Consider the following 21225-nt stretch of genomic DNA (forward strand, 5'->3'; position numbering starts at 1 on the left):
TTCTACAATACTGAGGTCAAAGTCCATGGCGTCCCATAAAATCTCAGCTGCAAGTGTGAAGGGGCCCCAGCCCTTTCTCCAGTTTTCAACTTGCCCCTACGTTTGCTCTCTGAGCTCTGCTGCTATGAGCTCAAAGTCTCTCAAATTCCATTCTCTCTGAGCCATATGTTCACGCAGCACACCCAAGCCAGGCTTTCAAACACATGCAGCTCATCTTCCACTCAATGGCATAAACTCAGATTTCTGGCCTGAGAACTCCAGGAGGCAGTGAAGCGCCAGGCAGAGCCCCACTCTCCCGGCCTTGGCTAACCAGGCCTTGGCTACCCAGGAAGGTCCCCTGGCTTTCTGATCCCGGCCTCTCTCTGAGCCCTGTGGCCCGGTGACCTGTTTTGTTTTCAGGTTGGAACTTAAACACATAAACCCTGTAGAGGGTGCTTTTTGGTGGGGCTCCTCCCAGCACCCTGGATGCAGGCTTCCTGTCTGAAGGGCATACCTGGCTCCGAACGTCATCGGTTTCTGGGTGAAGGCGGCAGACACCTGGCAGCGCCCAAGGAATAAATCGCCCTTCCAGGTGTGGGCTTCAGCTCCTCCCCCCTCAAAGTGCTCCTCAGACGACTCATCCCGGTCGTCCTCACCCCACCAAGGGGAGGAAGGAAGGCACCTGAGGCTTCCAGGGTGGGGGCTGTTTGCCAGGCACGTGGGGGTGGGGCATGCTTCCCAGTGTTCTGCGTCTGTCCTCACAATGGCCCTCAAGGTCAGGCAGCACTGACCGTGTTCTACCATTGAGGAAACAGGTGCAGTAATGCTCCAGGAGAGAGACCCATGACAAGTGGCAGAGTTGGGGCTGCAAGCCAGGCCTGCCACTCTTGCCCCCCCTTTTTTTTTTTTGAGACAGAGTCTCACTGTGTCCCCCAGGCTGGAGTGCAATGGCGCCATCTCGGCTCACTGCAACTTCCGCCTCCCAGGTTCAAGCGATTGTCCTGAGTAGCTGGGATTACAGGCACTCACCACCATACCCAGCTAATTTTTGTATTTTTAGTAGAGACAGGGTTTCACCATGTTGGCCAGCTGGTCTCAAAACTCCTGACCTCAGGGGATCCACCTGCCTCGGCCTCCCGAAGTGCTGGGATTACAGGCATAAGCCACTGTGCCCGGCCACTCTTGCCCTTTTCATGACATCAAGTTCAGATGAGTTCAGACATTTATGGTGTTAACCTCATAAAGTCAAAGAGCTTCAGGCGGGGAGAGAGACGGGCATCCTTCCAACCAGGGTCCAGTGAGGGCTTGGATAAGGGGACAGCTGGTTGCCGTCCTTCAGATGGAGACTGAGCTGACCTGAGGGATGAGCAGGAACCAAGGGGCTGAAGGAAGGAGGGAAGGGGCTCGAGCAAGTGGAATAGCATGAGCAAGGCACAAGGCAGTGAGAGAGACCGGGCTGGGAACTATTAATATATACAAGATGCCCCCTACAACAAGGAGGGGTGGCAGGGGAGGAGAGGAAAGACATGTGGGGCTCAGGGCTGAGGGCACCCTTGATGGGTGCTGCAGTGATGGGGAGCCATGGAAGGCTTCAAGCAGGGAAGTGATGTGGGCAGGTTTCCATCTTATTTTCTGTCTCTCGGGCCTGTGGTGTTAAAAGCAGCAAGACAAGATGGGGGCCTGGCTAGCCGGGACTAAGACGACAGAGAGTAGAGAAATCTGCCCAGAGAGGTGTTCTGCGGAAGTCCACCCATGCAAAGCCACAGCAGAACTGTCCAGGAACCCAAACATACAGCAACCACCATTCTCAAGCACAACAGGAGGGTCACCTCTGAAAGGCCAGCGCCAGGGAGAAGTCACAAAGGTGGGAGCCCCTGCCAGCCCTTCCCAGCCCCTCTCCCATGGTAAGGGCCACTCTGGGGCAGAGGATAAGGAGAACTGAATTCAAACCCTAATAGGTTGGTGGCTTCGGACAAGCCAATGGCCCTCCAGCTCAGCTTTCTCATCTAAACTGAAGGCTTGGACTAGATAATCATATTAAACATGGCCACGCCCAGGACAATCTTTTACCTAGACTAAGCAATTAGCAAAGGCAAAGCCAGCTGAATTTGAAGGCAAATTCTAGCCCTATGGTTTCACATATCTGGGTCTTTCAGCTGTGTGGAAACTTAATTAGCATCCTCCCTTGTTGAGTAGGAGGGCCAGAGAAAATGGCGGAACACGCCAAAGGCCCCGAGTTTTCTATCGACAGCCCTGGGAACAGGCTCAGGCCCCCTTGTCTGGCCTCTGAGCTTCCAGTAGGACTTCCCACTATTCATCCCCAGAACCCCTGCGCAGGCCAGCATGTCTGCTTCCCAAACAGGCCCAGTTTCCTCCAGAACCTCTGGTCAGGCTGCCTGTCCCTGTCAAAAGCTCTCCTCCCTCCCCTCTGCCTATGGGTGGCTGCAGAGCCCCAAGTCTCCATCGTACGTGCCGTGTTTGGGCCCAGGCCCTCGTCTCACTCCACATGCCCTCCATTGAAGCCCTCCATTCCCAAGGCCTCACCTCAGCTGGCTAAGGGCATCTCCCTGGTATCTCCCGAGAGTGTCTGCCTCCCCGTCAGCCCTGGGGGAGTTATCAGCATCTTCTACAGGCCTCGCTGGCTTTCTCCTGTGCACTCAGCACAGCCTCCCCTCCCCACCACGCGAGATCTCACTGCAGCCAGAGAGGTCTTTTCAAAAATACGAATTCTGACTGCATCATATCCCTTATCCCACTTAATACTCTTTAATGGTTTTCCTTTGCTCTAAAATTAGAGGAAAAGTTCTTAGCATAAGCCATCGCCACCCCCCATTCCCATATCAATTGCTATCAATTCCAGGCCCTACACACCACAGGGCCTTTGCAAGTGCCATTTGCTGTCTCTGGAAAACACACACATCTCTCCTCTTTTGCCTCTCTCTCTACCTCCTACTCAAACCTCAGCTCTCATCTCAGATATCACTTTCTTACACAGACCAGTCTGTCTAGGTCAGGGTTTTGTTGTTGTTGTTCTAGTCTCTCAATTCCCTTTCTTTCTACACGCTTAACTCAGTTTGTAATGAAAAGATTATTACTTGATCAGTTTGGGTGTGCCTTCCCCAGAAGTCTCTAAGCTCTATGGAAGCTGAGCTGTCTACTTTCACATATTGTATCCCCAACACATAGCACAATGCTCAGCTCAGAACAGGCACTCAAATCTGTGAAAAGGAGGAGAGAGGAAAGAAACTTTCTTTCTCTTTTTTTTTTTTTTTGTCTGAGACAGTCTTGCTCTGTTGCCCAGGCTGGAGTGCAGTGGTGCAATCTTGGCTCACTGCAAGCTCCGCCTCCCGGGTTCACGCCATTCTTCTGCCTCAGCCTCCCAAGTAGCTGGGACTACAGGCGCCCGCCACCACACCTGGATAATTATTTGTATTTTTAGTAGAGATGGGGTTTCACTGTGTTAGTCAGTATGGTCTCCATCTCCTGACCTCATGATCCACCCACCTCGGCCTCCCAAAGTGCTGGGATTACAGGCATCAGCTACCGTGCCTGGCCTCTCTCTCTTTTTTTTTTTTTTGAGATAGATGGAGTCTCACTCTGTTGCCCAGACTGGAGTGCAATGGCGCAATCTTGGCTCACTGCAACCTCTGCCTCCTGGGTTCAAGCGATTCTCCTGCCTCAGCCTCCTGAGTAGCTGGGATTACAGGCACCCACCACCATGCCCAGCTAATTTTTGTATATTTAGTAGAGGTGGGGTTTCACCATGTTGGTCAGGCTGGTCTGAAACTCCTGACCTCAGGTGATCCACCTACCTCGGCCTCCCAAAGTGCTGGGATTACAGGCATGAGCCACTGCACCCGGCCAAAAAAATTTTTTGTCAAGTGGCCCAGGGTCACACTCATTAGTGTGATAAATGTTTAACAACCGGCTCTATGAAGAAAAAAAAACCCTGATCTACAGTTTGCCAATTCCTATGGTGTAAATGCTCCCACCATGGTGAATTTCAAGCTGCCAGCATGACATTACTGAATGTGAAGTTGGATAGACACATGCAGTGGGCTCAGAGTCAATAGAAGCCAAGCTGGCTCCCACACACCACCAGTTTGTGGCAACCTCAGGACAAAGATTCAGAAAGTCCACCATGTTTTTTTGTTTTTTGTTTTTTGAGACGGAGTCTGGCTGTCCCCCAGGCTGGAGTGCAGTGTTGTGATCTCCGCTCACTGCAAGCTCTGCCTCCCGAGTTCACGCCATTCTCCTGCCTCAGCCTCCCGAGTAGCTGGGACTACAGGCACCCGCCACCACGCCCTGCTAATTTTTTTGTATTTTTAGTAGAGACAGGGTTTCACCACGTTGGCCAGGATGGTCTTGAACTCCTGACCTCGTGATCCGCCCACCTCGGCCTCCCAAAGTGCTGGGATTAGAGGCGTGAGCCACCGCGCCCGGCCCCCACCATGTTTTTAAATGACACCAACTTTCGACTCAATCCTACCTTGGACTAAAGGCCAAAGTAAAGGCACCTGCAAAAAATGTTACTACAGAGAGGCAGAGGAAGACGAAGAGGGAGAGGGAGAGATCTGCAGATGGTTCAGAACAGGAAGATGAAGAAGGAAAGGGAGACCTGTGACCTGGGAAGACAGCTCTCTCCCAAACGGAGGTGGAAAGGCTGCTTAACAGCCAGCTAGCCTCTAATCCTTACATTAATAAGGGCCACTGCCAAACTAAATGTTTAGGACGTTGTTACAAGCAAGTCAACGTCTGCATGAAATGCTGGTTATATCCTCTGACCTTTCTAGCAATTTATCCTAATAGCTCAGAAAAGCAAAACAGGTATCTCCAACCCCAAAATAAAGAAGTTATAAGATCATAAAAATGTTAGAAGAAAACATAAGATTTCCCCCCAGTCTTCCAGGAATCTTCCAAGCCTTAAAGCTAACATAAGAAATCATAAAAAAGATTAATTCATACAACTCTAACCAAACCATACGTTTCTACATAACAAAAATATCATGTACAAAATTTAAAAAACCAAACGGCAAACTCGAGGAAAATGGTTACAAGTCATCCAGAAGGGTTAATTTACATCATAAAGTGTACCTATAAATACATAAGAAAATAATGCTTCTCACAGCATATACACACACATAAAGGCAAAGGAAATGAAGAGACTGTTCAAAGAACAGGAAATATGGATGGCTCAAAAACTTTCAAAAAGATGTTTAACTTCCTTCATAACAAGAGAAATGCAAGTCACAACCACCACCAAATACAATTTTTTGCACATCAAACTAGAAAATATGTAAAGATTTGATAATCCCCTGGGTCAGGGAGGGTGTAGGGAACAGAACCACACATATTATTAGTATAATTGTGCATAGCTAATATTTCTACAGAAAACACTCTGACAGTATCTATTAACATAAAAATGCAGCCTACTTTCACCCTCCCACTTCTAAAAATTTCTTACACGTGTGCAAATGTCTGTGCATGCCAAGATTTCGTGATATATTGTGAATATAACAGCAAAGACTAGAGACAAACTTAATGCTTCCTTGGTAAGTGATTAGTTAAATAAATGGCAGTCCAGTCTGACAATGGAATACTATGCAGACATAAAAAAGAATGAGTATCTCTATGTACTGATGTATTCATCTCCAGCATAAGTGAAAAAACAGTGTTTAGGATACGCTAGTGTTTCTGAGACAAAATATGTAAATGAAAGTAGAACATTTCTGGAAGGGGATGTGAGAAACTGGTAACCATGGTTGCTTCTGAAGAGGGAAACTGGGGGCAGAGACAGAAAGAAATGTTACTTTTATGCTATGCTTTCTGTACGATGTACATGTATTACCTACTATAGTCAATTTTTAAAAATAGATATGCATGAAGATATCCACTGTTGTTGCATATACTAGACAAAAGCCACCACTGGGATGACCTCATGGTAGTCAGTTCAGTATTTTATTATTATTTTTTGAGACGGAGTCTCGTTGTGTTGCTCAGGCTGGAGTGCAGTGGAGTGATCTCGGCTCACTGCAACCTCCGCCTCCCAGGTTCAAGCGATTCTCCTACCTCAGCCTCCCGAGTAGCTGGGAATACAGACGTGCACCACCATGCCCAGCTAATTTTTGTATTTTTAGTAGAGACAGGGTTTCACTATGTTGGCCAGGCTGGTCTGGAACTCCTGACCTCGTGATCCGCCCGCCTCGGCCTCCCAAAGTGCTGGCATTACAGGCGTGAGCCACTGTGCCCGGCCATCAGTTCGGTATTAGGAAAAGAATTTAAGAACTTTTAATAAATCAGCAAAAATATCATGCATTTAAAATGTTTCAGAAGAACTGGACAAATTATTTTGATGAGGTGTCAAGAAAATAGTAGATTCCATTAAATAAACACTTTGATTAGAACTGTGAAAACAGGTTTGTGTGTAAGGCATTTCAAAAGTGAAAACTAGTCATCATATGATAACTAGGATCATGGAATTGTGGGCTATTTTTAAAAGTGTTACTGTTGCAATGATATAATTATTTCTAGTCTTAATTAAATTGTACTTAAAGTCACTTTAAATAACTTCTACTCTTTAGCCCTAGAAAAAGGATACAAACTACTTCCCAGGATATTTAAGCAACTTTCAGGATAAAGGTCAGAAATCTTTGCAAATTCATGAGAACAGAGGAAATGCTACCAGAAGATTGGAGCTGGACAAACATCCTACATTTCAAATACAGAAAAAAATGGGGCAAGTTCAGCTGGCATTGATTATTGGCAAAAATTCTAGAGATTACTCAAGAAAGTGCTGAGTATTAGAAACCAACAGATTCAGTCAGAACAATGCAGGATACACTGTGCAAATTATTATTATTTTTTGAGACAGGGTCTCACTCTGTCGCCCAGACTGGAGTGCAGTGGCGCGATCTCGCTCACTGCAACCTCTCACTCCCAGGCTCGAGCAACTCTCCTGCCTCAGCCTCCCTAGTAGCTGGGATTAGAGGCGTGCGCCACCACGCCCAGCTAATTTTTCTATTTTTAGTAGACATGAGGGTTCACCATGTTGGCCAGGCTGGTCTCAAACTCCTAATCTCAAATGATCCACCCACCTAGGCCTCCCAAAGTGCTGGGATTACAGGCGTGAGCCACTGCACCCAGCCTGTGCAAATCATTAAGCGCAATATTTGCAAGTCCATGGAGTCTTTGTTTTTTTGTTTTGTTTTGTTTTAACTTTGTTGACTAAGATCTCAGAAGTATCTGAGAACTTGGGCTGCGCAGGGAATGCTGGTGTGGGAGAAGCCAGCCAATTGAGCTGAACTGCAGACCTGTTTGTCCTTAGCTCTCCAAAACTTGCTGTCTATGTGACTTGGAAGGAATTTGATTCTTTTCTGCAAGGCACTGACAATACCTTACAATAGAGCTGGGAGATAAAATGCAGAGCTTGTGAAAGTCATCAGAAAGTTGAACACAGATGGTCCCCGGCTTAAAACGGTTCAACTTGATGATTTTTCGACTTGATGATGGTGTGAACACGATACACATCCAGTAGAAACTGTATCGATAAGGGCTGCTTTATTCACCAGAAGTGAAAAACACAATGGTTGTGCGAGTATCTGAAGTACACAACCATTCTCTTTTTCACTTTCAGTACGGTATTCCGTAAGTCACACGAGATATTCAACACATTATAAAACAGACTTTGTGTGAGATGATTCTGCCCAACTGTGGGCTAATGTGAGTGTTCTCAGCACATCTGAGGTAGGCTGGGCTAAGCCAGCATATTCAGTAGGTTAGGTGTATTAAATGTATTTTCCACTTTCAGTATTTCCAACTGATGAGGGGTTTATCTGGACACGACACAGCACCATCCGAAGCAGAGGAGCATCTGTACCAGGTTCTTGTACAGAACACATGGCACACACAACTGTTTGTTCACTGACTTAAAATCCATGATTGGCACCTGCTATTAGTCTGGCTGGTGGCTCACACCTATAATCCTAACACTTTGGGAGGCCGAGGCAGAAGGACTGCTTGAGGCCAGGAGTTCAACACCAGCCTGGGCAATATAGCAAGACCCCCCTCTCTTCAAAAAAATAAAAATAAAAATGAGCCAGGTGTGGTGGTGCATGCCTGTAGTCCCAGCTACTCAGGAGGCTGAGGCAGAAAGATCACTTAAGCCTGGGAGGTGGGAAGCTTCAGAGAGCTGTGATCGTACCACTGGACTCCAGCCTGGGCAACAGAGCCAGACACTGTCTAAAAAAAAAAAAAAAAAAAAGACTAGAGACTGGCCTTGGGTTATTATTCTTAATCAAAGAAAATAATGTATATGAAATGTTTTATAAACTATAAAGGGCTGCACAAAAGAAAGTGACATTAGTGTTGTCATTATTGTGAAGGCATTGCAGATTCTGCGATGCAAATTCTGGTACCGATAACAAATACAAAGGCCAAGGCAAAAAATAAAAATAAAAAGATCCTAATGGGAGAGATCTAGAAACTCAAAATTATTAAGATGAAACCTAAGTCATGGTCATGCTACATGAGCCTAAAACTGAGAAAATCCTGATTTCATCCACCACTCCCAGGAAAACAACGTTGAGGGGGTTGGTGATCATGGTCTGGAAGCAGAAGTATGTCATGTCTAGTTTAAGCCTAATGCATCAACTCTAGGTTGCAGTAGGGGAAGGACAGTATCCATCAATCCCCTCTTTGGGTTAGAACACACAGGGCCTGGCTGGGTTGGATTCTGGGTACCATGCTTAAGAGACACACATGCCAACCAGAGCGATAAGTATGGCAAATTTTTGCACGTATGGAATAGCTTAAGTACTGTAGATTTTTCAGCCAGGAAAGAAGCTATTGAAAACACATTTTATTTAAGAAATAATTTTTAAAAAAAATTATTCTGAGGAGCAAGTGGCACAAATAGGCATGAGTTAACCTGAGTTTTATTCACCAAAGTGTGCCTTCCTGCAAGGAAGAGCAACTACGGGATGGACTAGCTGCCTTGTTAACAAAGCACTCCCTTCCCATCGATGGAAGTGTTCCAACTAGGATGGATAACTTCATGTCAGAGATATCATGCAGAAGGCGAGAGAGGCTGGTCAGCCCTAAGATCCCTTTTAACTACAATAACCTGGGATTCTAACTGGCTTGACAGTTTCACGTGTGTAGGTAGGTGCTAGGATACCAGCAGCCACATGAGAAAGAGGTCCAGAACTGTGCCTGGTAGCTCTTCTGTCTTCCTCTCCCTATCTGACACCCAGGGACAGAATAGTGCATATATTGTAGGGCACGCACACGCTAAAGGATACATACTAAATACAGGATACATGCTGAAGACAGCATGAGGCTTATTTGCAAGGGAAAGATCATGGAACAGAGCAGGAAAGAGGCACAAAAGGCAGCTTCTCAAACCCTGAGCTCTTATCCACTAAGAGAAGGCAAAGGCTCCTTCCACTTTCTGCTTCTACTTGGGATGTGGGCTGACAAGCACCTGACCCCTGGAACTCCTGCACTCACCATAGTGTACATCCCACATTAGTGCATCTGATACAGTATTCAACATACACAGCAGCACAGGAAAAGTCTGCCTTCTAACATGCCAAAATGTGCTTGAAAAGCTCTTTGAAGCATTTGTTATGTGCTTGAAACACACAGAACACTGGGAAGGCAGTCCTTTATTTAGATCTTTTTTGTCTGTGAAAATCAATATGTCCTTTCTAGGCTTTACTGTATAAGAAAATGTGTGTCTAATTATTGTTCCCAGGTTTCCCCTCTCAGTCTGGCCCAGTAACTGCAATGTGTCATCAAGCGTCACCCAAAACATGCCACACACATGAGTGCTGTCTGTGACCCTCTCTAATGCTAATTTAGAAAAACTGCCCAGCTCTCCAATATGCCTCCATAGTCTGCTTTTAAGAACTATTTTTGTTCTCTCCTCCCACCATGCATGGCTGAGTGTGAATAGCTGTTTCCTGGGTCCTCACTGCCAAGGTAATGGCACTCTATCCCACCTCGTCACTTTCAAGTTCACCTCTACTTTGACCCCAGGACACAGCGCTCTTCACACATACTCACTTTGATCCATTATTCTCCCTCTGCTCTAGAAAGACACTTGAAATACTTAACAATGTTGCCAAATCCTCAGTCTGTCAGACATACACAGTGATTTAAATAGTCATTGTTCTTAATTTTTCTGTGCTGCTAAACCAACAAAGAAATATTGCCCTCCGTGAAGGGAAAACAGTCACAGAAACACCTTTAGAAAGCAGGGGGTAGGAGGTGGGTGGGATCAAGGTGAACCCAGCTAGAAGGACCTTCCCCATTACCTTGCAGGGCAGCAGGGGCAGCTCAGTCAGACAGTTCCCACAGGACAGAGCATTTCTGGCCAGGTTGGTACAAGATTAAAACAATGATTATGATGATGTAAGAGTTTATCTTACACATCCATGAGCTACAACTGTTAACCAATGCACACGGGGGGAGGAGGTTACATGCACATTGACTATTTAAAACTGTCCAATTTCATACATTTCGACAAAGCATTTAAAACTCTGCCAGAACAGCCCAGAATGGGTAGGGGGTGGGGTGGAGGAGAGTCTGTATTTACTTTAAAATGTGAATTAATTAGTTTAGACACAAGGAGCAAAACTACAAATGTCTTGATATCTCTTATAGGTTAAGAATAAAATTATAGCTGTCTAGGGGCATTGAGTGTCCACCATTGCCCACTCTGTTTAGGCCTTCACACTTGTCTCACAACTCCCTTCTGCTACATTTCACACCACGCAATACCTCTGCAAGGGAGCTTTAGCTACAGGACTCAGAGGACAAGGTGCATGTTTCAACTAAAGCACACCCCCGTTCTCATTGCCTCAGCCCAAAGCAGCTGCTGTGTAAGAGCGGTGACGGCCGGGGGACACCCAAATGACATATTCTCCGCGTCCTTCCTATACTGTAGTGATGTTTACTGAAGTGCCGAGAAAACATGGGAGGAGACACTGGGGTAGCAAAGTCTAAAGTCAGATATCTTTGGGGAGGACTCAGCATGGGCTGCGGGTTGGGGATTTGCAGGAGTCTTTGCTTCTCTGGCTCTCCAGTTCCTTAGTGGGCTTTACCTGTGTCAAAATCAAGTGCGAGATGGAAGACTATTGCTTTGTGGGAGACCCAGGGGCAACTAGCCGGGCAGAACAGGGCTGTGGTCCCGACTCCCCCAGCAGACCTTGAACGACGCCAGTCCGACTCCTCCAGAGCGGGCTGGTGACGGGTCAGCTGCCTCGCCCCAAGGGTGGGGGAAGGGCGCGCTTTCCATCCGCGTACTGGGACAGGAGTTTGGGTGCAAACTAGTAAAGGCTATGGTGCTCCCTTTACACCCAAGTAAAGGCATGTGGTTTGGGGGACGGAAGGAGATTAAGCCAATGCGGAATGCCCGTACACACACTCTAGCACCACCACTTTGGGGACTTCGGTTCTCCCGCTGGCTCGGGCTTGGACCTCGGTCTGCAGGAAGAGGGTTGGAGGGACTGGGCGGCTGCGGCCCTTACCTTGCTGACCACGTTCTGGACGAGGCCGGCGCGAATGCCGTAGTCCCATGCGTGGCAGTCACAGTTGGAGGCGTTGTCCCCCTTGTCCGGAGGGGATGGCAGGGGTGGTGTGTCGCCTCCGTCCGCGCCGCTGCTGTTGCTCCGGTTGCCCGCAGCCTCCCAGGGGGCAGTGGCGAAGGGGGTGGTGGGGAGGCTGGTCCAGTTGCCCATGTCCCCGCCCCGGCCTGTGGTGGTGACCCCTGCCAGCTCGGTGCCTTTGCCGGCCCCGCGGCACCAGAAGTTGGGCTGGTCCAGGAGGAACGAGTCCGAGAACTGGCTGAAGCCGATGAACAGCGCCGGGATCCAGGTGAGCAGCACGAGGGTCTTCTGATAGCCCCCGCCCAGGCCCCCGAGGAAGGGCAGCACCGACCCGTCATAGTCCAGCAACAAGAGGCTCGGGGCCGCAGCCGCCGAGCAGCAGCTCGGGTGCGGGCCGCCTCCAGGATGCAGTGGGGGCAGCGGCTGGATCTCCGCGCCGCCGCCGGGGCCCGCGCGTCCCCCGAGGGGCGCCGAGGCCGCCGCGTCCCCGGGCGGCAGGGAGCCGTTCTCCTCGGCCGGGGCCGGCTGCCGCCCAGGCCCGCCGCCCGCCGCCTCGCGCCGCCGGTCTATGGCCATGGCCCGGGCCCGCGGCTCCCGCAGAGGCGCATAGAGCGCGGCGGAGGCTCCGCGGGCGCCCCGGGCACAGCGCGCCGGGCCAGGCGCCTGCAGCCGCTGCCGCCGAGGAGGGCCCGCGGCTCTAGAGAGAGCGCTCGGCGGCTCCGGGTGCGTCAGGCCGCCCCCATGTCACCCGCCGGACCCCGCGCCCCGGGCGCTGCGGCCCCGCTCGGGCGCCGGGCAGAGGCGGGCAGAGGCCGGCCGGGCCCTCAGCCGCCGCGGCTCATCGGTTCCGCGGCCCGGGCGCCGGCTGCCGAGCCCGCCGCTCTCCGCTGCTCCGCGCCGGACGCGGCAGGAGGAGGAGCCGGCGCCGCGCCCGGCCCGCGCCCTTGCCGGCGGTTCAGGGCCCTGCGGGCGGCGGTGCGGGCAAAGGCTGCTGCTCCCGGGGTGGCCGCGCTGTATTTCTCCGACTTCGGGCGCCTCCCGGAAGCCGCGAGCTCTGGACCCAGCCTGCCGAGCCGGCCGCGCTCTCCAGCTCCTGGAGCCGGCCCCACTCCTCCTCCTCCTCCTTCTCCTCCTCCTCCCCCTCCTCCCTGCCCCCCGGCCCGCCCCCTCTCCCCCCGCCGAGGTGGAGGTAACCGCGGCACCTGCTGCGCTCGGCTCCTGCTCGCGAGCGCCCCCTCCAGCCCGGACGCGCGGCCGCCGCCGCCCGGGATCCACGGGAGGGGGGCGGGGGAAACGGGACACCCCGGGCCCGCTTGGCTGGAGGATCCCCTGCCCGTGCCCGTTTCGCGCCGGGCGGGGCGGGGGAGGAGGAGACGCGCGTAGCAGGGGTCGCCGGCCGGCGACGGGTCCCGGCAAAGTCGGCGTGCGCTGAGAACGTGTGGGCCGGGTCTTCTCTGAGGCTGGGCTCCCGCAGCCGCGCGGGCCCCCCCACCCACTCCGCGCGCGCCAGGTCTCCGTGACCTCTGTCTCTTCAGAGGTGCCCGGCGGTCCCGCTGCCCGCGCCCCGCTCCCAGTCCCAAGCCCGAGGGTCTTCAGCCTTCGGGAACAACCCTCTGCGCTTTTTCCAGGAGCGAATAAGGTTGATTTTTGTGTCCGTGGAGCAGGGTCAAGGAGGCGCCTTTGCCAATTTCAGGTCGCCAGTCCCCCGCAGTGTCTGGCCACCTGCGACCCGCCGCACCCACTCCCAAATCGCCATTTCTTCCCCCACTCCTAAGTGCATGCGATGTAAGCACGATGCTGGGATATATCTCCAACACAAGTTATAATACACACAGTATAAACGTGATGGCATTCCCCACCCCCTCCCTAAGATCTTGTATTCACGTTTGGAACGCCGTGTGCACAGGCGCACACATCTATACTCTCACACAAGAAGACAAACCTCTCCCTCCTCTCCTGCTCCAGCGCCAACCTTGCCCAGCCAGCGCTGTATAAATAACACCAGCCCTGCGGCAAACGGCTACATTAGCATATTTCCTCCTGCACCCAGCGCACGCACCAAAAAGAATTATCCGGCACCTTTCAACCCAGCGTCCCCACATTTTGGAGGCATTTCATATTCTGAGAAGTTTATTAATGGAAGTCTTAAATGGAGCAATCCATTTCTAGTCTTATTTGGGGCAAAAAAAAAAAAAAAAAAAGTTTAGCTTTCCAAAAGGATATATTCTAAGCTCCATATACTGAATGTATTCTTTTGCATTTTCATTATTTGCTCAGCTAACCGCTGCATAATTTAGTGGAATACATTTTTAACCTGCAGTTCAGTGTTAAGGGCAACATGTGTTTACTGCATAAAATGCTGGCACATACGTACGAGAGAACTATTTCTGAAGGCTGCCGGGGGGCGGGTCTTGGGGGACAGGGGAGGTTGTGGACCTTCCTGCGTGGCCGAGAAGGGGTGATTAGATAACAATGGGCGGAAGGGGCCCTAAGGGCTGCAAAAGACACCAAACCTCTGAGAAATGGGTCTGGAAACCACATATATAAAGAGCTGGGGGCGGGGAGCGGGGGGACACGATAGTGCACGTTGTGTACGTGGTAATTTTTCAACTTCACATTATTTATTAGCTTAACTTTTCTTTTCCTTCCCTCTCCTCCCCTCATTTGAAGAGCTAATACATGCAAAGTTCTGACCTCCATGCCTGGAACAGAGTAAGTGCGCAATGAATGTTAGACATGTATTATTACCAGTGCTCCTCTTGCCATTACATACAATCCACATTTCTTTTTGAATTGAAATATAACTTTACGGATTTTATTTATTTTCCTTTCAGCGGCTGATTTTCCAGAAGACGTCCACTTTGTGTCTGGCTCTGCCTCCTTTCCCCCACAGTCACAAGGACCCATTTGTTTTCTTGTAACTGATCACAAAAGGAGCATTGCCATTGACCTTAATGGCCCTTCCAATCAGAATAACTATCATAGCCAGCGTTTCAGAGTTGGCTTTCAAATTCACACTCACTCAGTCCTCACATTCAGCGCCCCAAGAAGTGGGCTTTCAAAGAGAAACAGCAAGGATCAGGTGACTGACTACCAGATCAAAGAGTTGGTCCCCAGCTGAACCAAATATCTGGTTTTGAACCCAGATTTTCTGACTGGACATTACCGGATTTCTCCATTTCATCATACAGGGGCAACTATAGGGAAGAGTTTACAAAGATGTTTGTTAATGTGCATTTTTACGTGGGAGAAACCCTGGCCCTAGGAAAAGAGTTTCATTGTGAAGATGTTATTAGTCTTTGTTCGCAAAAGGTGGTAAAAATCCTCAAATGGTACATTCTTAGAATTTAGGGACACACTGGAAAATGGTATCCTCTAAAACTGAAGCTAAAAGGAGGCAACATAAAATGTTTGAAATTAACTAGCTGCAGCACTGACCCAGGCATTGTAATTAAGCTGTTGATTAGATTAGAGGTTTCCCTAAATCCCTCCTGGATTGATATTTCCACCAAATCTAGTCAAGAAGATTAAAGTGTAACTACTTTAAAATAAAGTGGCCTTCAATTTATTAAAACATACCACAAGTGATCTCATAACGTGAGCAAAAGGAGTAAAGAGGAAGAATTTGACACTCTGACAGCCTCAGTGGGTGAGGTTTGAGATGCATGGACCAGGATAGGAAAGCCAGACACCTGTTAAAAAATTACTGTTTTTAATTTTCTGCATGATCATTATCATCAGCTGCTATTTTTCTTGTTTGCTTAGTTAGATTTACGTTCTGCCTCTAGAATGTAAGCACCTTCGGGGATAGGTGCCTTGTGCTCAGCTGTATGCTTGGTGGTTAAAACAGTGCCTGGTACATGCAAGGCGCTCAATACATCTTTGTCAAATAAATGAGTGTATCAAGTTATTAATCACTTGATGATACTGTCTATTCAAATCATCAAACTGTTTACTTTGTTTCTTAAATCATCAAGCAACCTTTTTGTGTTTGTTCATCTCTCAAAGATGGTGCTCACATCAGCCAACATGAGACTTGAAATGAATTTGACAATTATATGTCTTGTTGTAAGGCATTGTGGTTACTGGATTAGCTCCCAATATTATCTTCTCTTGGGCAGTATTGGCTTGCAGATGGTGGCTTATAGGCCAAATGCAGCTCACAGACCATAGGCAATGTTTTCAGGAAAATAATTGCTAACATTTCAAAATTGGGAGATTGAATACTTAGAAAAAAATGTGTTTTGGGCTTCTCTGAACATAGCAGAAGCCATTGTCCTTTTGATGCCCCATGTTTGCAGGACCGTGCTTTCTTGGACTGCAGTAAATGAGCAGGCACTCTCCAGCTTGCCCTCATCCCTGCCTGACACATGCCCCTCATGCATGTCATTTGGCCCCCAAAAGTAGCCGTGTTTGTGACCCTAAATTGATGTGAGTATCCTGAACCCAGTGATCTTCATAAAGAAGCTGAGTCATTCCCTTTTCCTTTGAAAGTATGTTAAAGAATCTACCAGTTTATAGTTTCCTAAAAATTGAGAAAATAAAGAAAGGAAATGAAAGTCATAACCTAATCACCAATACATTTGAACAGTTTTATTTCCTTGGAGATAACAGGAGAAAAAAATTTTTAGCTTACCTCTAAAATTGATGGAAACCTAATTTTAAATCCTCTATAATTCTGTAAAAGTTAATTCTAAGGAATTCAAGTGAGGGTTAATTAACTTTAAATGTACGCTACAAGTCATACCAAATGGATTTCACATTGGTTTCTCTGATTATTCATGGTCTTTATACTTGAATTATAGATAGATATATCACATTTTAGAATATCCTGTGTCATTTTTTTTTAAACTGCAGCTTGATTTCTTCCTTTCAAATAACTGTTTGAAAATTAGGTTACCTTGATTTTGGGAGGGTGGGAGAAAGTGATTGAAATTATTTCCAACTCTAGTTGTGTATACTTGAATATTATTTACATCATCCTTTGCCTTTTGGAATGTCAAGTCTGACTCTTTAACAAGAAATTTGACATTTACAAAACCTATCACAAATGAAAATGAAAAAGCTACTTTGGTTAAGTGACAGAAGTAATAAAAATGTCACATAATCTGTCCTAAGGAAAGCTACAGGTAGTATCTTGAGAAAAACTACCTACTCATCTAGTACAAGACAAATTCACCAAAAGGCCAAGTGAAAACAGAAAAAGTGAAGATAAGACTTCTATGCAAAAAGCTACTCCATTGTAAATGTGATGGCTAGGGCCCAGTTACTTTCAAAGTTTGGTCAAAGTTTAATTTTGAACTCTTTTATTGAATTAAAAAAATTAGTGAAGCAAATCGATCTAAAATTTGATGTTGGCTTTTGTTTGATGAAAATCATAGATGTCATCTTTGTCTTACTGTACTTAAGAATGTTCTTTGGGCCAGGCGCGGTGGCTCACGCCTGTAATCCCAGCACTTTGGGAGGCCGAGGGGATCACGAGGTCAGGAGATCAAGACCATCCTGGCCAACATGGTGAAACCCCATCTCTACTAAAAATACAAAAATTCGCTGGGCATGGTGGTGCACACCTATAGTCCCAGCTACTCGGGAAGCTGAGGCAGAAGAATCACTTGAACTGGGAGGCAGAGGTTGCAGTGAGCCAAGGTCATGCCACACTGCACTCCAGCCTGGTGACTGAGCAAGACTCCATCTCAAAAAAGAAAAAAAAAAGAATGTTCTTTGACACACACACACACACACACACACACACGAAAATAACACAATGCCAAGACTTATAAGTGAATATTATATGTTTTATTCTAGCATGGAAACAGCCTCTTCTGTTTGATGAGAATCATCCCAAAGTTGGCATATGAAGCTTGAGTTTCAAGTATGGATGCTGAGCTCTTGACAGTGGGTGAACAAACTGCAGATAATCATTGTTAGAAGGGCTTGTGGAAAGAACAATGAAGTAACCAGAGCTTAGATGAAAGAAGTTTCACTTTTCAAATGAGATAAACTAATGTTCTTTAAACAACCCTTTTGTTCTAATGCTTTTCCTACTAATTCTAAATGGAGGTGAAGAAAAACACACAGATGGATGTAACCAAATCTAAAGTTATTAAATGGATTTTTTTTTCTATGACTGGAAGCTAGCGGGCAACAAGAGGAATGAATATTCCTGAAGGAGGCAGATTATTAGACCCAGAGTATACTTTCTGAGGCAAGCTGTTTTGACCAAGACATTGGTTTATTTAACTTCTTTCTTTAATAAGGCTGGTTTGAATTTATTACCATTAGATAGTCATAAATGACTTTTCATATTTAAAAAAATGGCTGTGTATGCATATTATTTTCAGTCCAAATTCTAGGCCATCTAAGAGGGCTTCGAATTAAAATTTATCGTTCCTATAGCAAAATACATGTAAATATATGGATAAAGTCACTAAAACATTCTAAGTTAACAGTATTTTTAAGGTTTTGAATTTTGAACTTTGAGGAAAGCACTTTTTCTATTTATAAGGTGATTTAACACCCTAGTATCAACAAGCACACCTAGCACCCAGATCTTGGTATCTAATACCATTCTCCAATATAAGGAACCAGGACCCCTTGGAGACAAATGGTTGATTCTAGGACGGGGCAGGAAATCTACAAGGTGATCCTGGGGCATTTTGTATAGTGCCGGGAAATAAGGAAGAGCTGAACACCTCCACACCCCTCCACCCACACAATTATGGGGTGTGCGAAAGGGACACAGGAGCCAAATGAAAGAGCTCCCAAAGTCCAAAGCTGGAACCATTTGAGCAAAAAATAAAGTGCTATTGAATAATAAATAACCCAAATTATAAAATCTATATTGTGTGTCTGTATGTGAAAAATAAATGATTGGATAAATGAGGAAGAAGAGATAGATTTCCCATGCAGAAAATTTCAAATAATTGATGTGGATACTCAGCCCTCAAGCAGGAGTATAAGTCCTCGCTCCTTAAGTGCGGGCTGCACGTATTGATTTCCTTCCAAAGAGTGTGGAAACGGGGAAAAATAAGGTTACAGTGGAAAAACTCTTACAGTGAAAAGCACTGCTTCAGCCAGGTGATCAAAGTTAGCATCAACAGTGATGAATCATGCTGACGCTGTGTACCCCAATATGATACAGTGAGAATGGCACTTTACCTCTCCCATAACCCCCATAACCTGGTCTAACCATGAGGAAAACATCAAACAAATTCCTACTGAGGGACAGTCTACAAAATACCTGAGCAGTACTCAAACAGTCTGGGTGATCAAAAACAAGGAAAGTCTGAGAACGTGTCATGTCCAAATGGAGCCTACAGGAGACAGGATGACAAAATGTAATGGGATATGCTGGATAGGATCTCGGAACAGGAAAAGATGTTAAGGAAAAACTAAGGAAATTGCACTAAACAGTGGACCTAGATTAATAATAATGTATCCATACTGATTCATCAATTGTGACAATGTATCAGACTAATGTAAGATGGTAAGAAGGCAAACTGAGTGTGAGGTACGAGGGAACTCTCTGTACTATCTTTGTAATATTTTTTATAAGTCTAAAACTATTCTAAAATTAAAAGTTTACTTTTGTAAAAAAAATGACATCTCAAACATTAATATTTCATTTCAAGTTCTAAATCAGTGATATGGTTTGGATATGTTTCCCCATCAAATCTCACATCAAATTGTAATCCCCACTGTTGGAGGTGGTACCTGGTGGGAGGTGACTAGGTCATGGAGGTGGTTTCTCAGTAATGGTTTAGCACCATCCCCTTAATGCTGTCCTCAAGATAGTGAGTTCTCTGGGGCCGGGCGTGGTGGCTCACACCTGTAATCCCAGCACTTTGGGAGGCTGAGGCGGGCAGATCACGATGTCAGGAGATCGAGACCATCCTGGCAAACATGGTGAAACCCCGTCTCTACTAAAAATACAAAATATTAGCCGGGCGCGGTGGCGGACGCCTGTAGTCCCAGCTACTCGGGAGGCTGAGGCAGGAGAATGGCGTGAACCTGGGAGGTGGAGCTTGCAGTGAGCCCAAATAGCGCCACTGCACTCTGGCCTGGGTGATAGAGCAAGACTCTGCCTCAAAAAAAAAAAAAAAAAAAAAAAAAAGATAGTGAGTTCTCTTTTGGAATCTGTTTGTTTAAAAGTGTGTGGCAACCCCTCCACCCAAAATGTGTTTTGGGCTTCTCTGAACATAGCAGAAGCTGAACCCCCACCCCCACTCTTGCTCCTGCTCTGGCCATGTGAAGTGTCTGCTCCCTCTTTGCCTTCCACCGTGATTGTAAGTTTCCTGAGGCCTCCCCAGAAGCCGAGCAGATGCCCATCCTGCCTCTGGAATTGTGAGCCAATTAAACCTCTTTTCTTTATAATTTGCCCAGTCTCAGGTATTTCTTTATAGCAATGTGAGAATGAACTAATACAATCAGTAATTTCTCTCTGTATAGATTTTTATCTCTATGATGACTTTTTTTTTTTTTTTTTTTTTTTAGACAGAGTTTCGCTCTTGTTGCCTAGGCTGGAGTGCAATGCCACGATCTCAGCTCAACTCAACCTCTGCCTCCCGGGTTCAAGTGATTCTCTTGCCTCAGCCTCTTGAGTATCTGAGATTACAGGCATGTGCCACCATGCCCGGCTAATTTTATATTTTTAGTAGAGACGGCGTTTCTCCATGTTGGTCAGGCTGGTCTCGAACTCCCGACCTCCAATAATCCGTCCGCCTTGGCCTCCCAAAGTGCTGGGATTATAGGCGTGAGCCACTGCACCCAGATGTGATGACTTTTTTAATCAAGAAAAGTTTTAATGGTTTGAAACCGAAAGTTGATGAGAGGGACACAAAAATTCAAATGATTGAAAAATAATTTTTTTTTTTTTGATGGAGGTTTTTTTTTGCTCTTGTTGCCCAGGCTGCAGTGCAATGGCACCATCTTAGCTCACTGCAACCTCCGCCTCCTGGGTTCAAACAATTCTCCTGCCTTAGCCTCCCGAGTAGCTGGGATTACAGGCATGTGCCACCACACCTGGCTAATTTTGTATATATATATATATTTTAGTTTCTCCATGTTGGTCAGGTTGGTCTCGAACTCCCGACCTCAGGTGATCTGCCCGTCTTGGCCTCCCAAAGTGCTGGGATTACAGGCATGAGCCACCGTGCCTGGCTGAAAAATAAATTTTAATGAGAGCTTGTTATAGTAACTGATTTTTAAAAACACTCCAAAGGTTAAAAGATGCCAATATCAGCAAAATTATGAGCTATGGCCCAGGCTCTGATGTAAGAGGCCAGCAAGGCCAGGTGGTCCTCCAGCCCTGAGACACATGGTAACTATCACTTTATTTTAAAGTTCTCTTGTTCCATTTGTGTTTACATTTCCATATTCTATTTTGTTTTCATCATTGACCTAGAAATACATTTAAGCCAATTTTTCTTTGGTTTCTTAGAGCTTTTTCTTCTGCCTTGTTAACTTTATCAATGATTCCATTTCTTAAAAGTTAACATAGAACCTTTAAGGAGGCTGTGAAATACATGTGTATGGAATAACCAGCCTACTTTTAGGTAATGTAACAGAGCAGACTGGAGCCTCCAGGTTAACAGTCTTTGACAGAGTCTTTTTATCGGCCAGAAAATGCTTGGAATAG

General features: G+C 46.9%; 1 protein-coding gene and 2 long non-coding RNA genes across 14 annotated transcripts in view; 2 read left to right on the forward strand and 1 right to left on the reverse strand.

Annotated features, from left to right (window-relative positions):
* Positions 1–12709, reverse strand: part of SLC22A23 (solute carrier family 22 member 23) — a 186961-nt gene extending 174252 nt beyond the window's left edge. For 4 of the 11 annotated variants that reach the window (XM_016954835.3, XM_016954834.3, XM_054685579.2 and 1 more), the window contains exon 1: positions 11511–12179. In XM_016954835.3, coding sequence (XP_016810324.1) covers positions 11511–12164 — 654 coding nt within the window. In that variant the 5' untranslated portion in view covers positions 12165–12179. Of the gene's footprint in view, positions 1–493; positions 823–11510 lie in introns of those variants that run through there. The other 7 variants (XR_010157883.1, XM_016954836.4, XM_063812758.1 and 4 more) reach the window with 7 other exon arrangements.
* On the forward strand, positions 785–8323 carry LOC134810257 (uncharacterized). The gene is made up of 3 exons (XR_010157884.1): positions 785–1843; positions 6561–6715; positions 7787–8323. It is a non-coding gene; the product is annotated as an uncharacterized LOC134810257 (long non-coding RNA).
* LOC107975034 (uncharacterized) lies at positions 11772–18119 on the forward strand. Of its 2 annotated transcripts, none has more exons than XR_001718208.4 (3): positions 11772–11856; positions 14259–14300; positions 14423–18119. It is a non-coding gene; the product is annotated as an uncharacterized LOC107975034 (long non-coding RNA). The 2 variants fall into 2 exon arrangements; XR_008548405.2 differs by having other exon boundaries at positions 17394–18119.
* The last annotated feature ends 3106 nt before the right edge of the window (positions 18120–21225 follow it).

The sequence above is a fragment of the Pan troglodytes genome, chromosome 5, assembly GCF_028858775.2.
Source record: "Pan troglodytes isolate AG18354 chromosome 5, NHGRI_mPanTro3-v2.0_pri, whole genome shotgun sequence".
Classification (NCBI taxonomy): Eukaryota; Metazoa; Chordata; class Mammalia; order Primates; family Hominidae; genus Pan; species Pan troglodytes.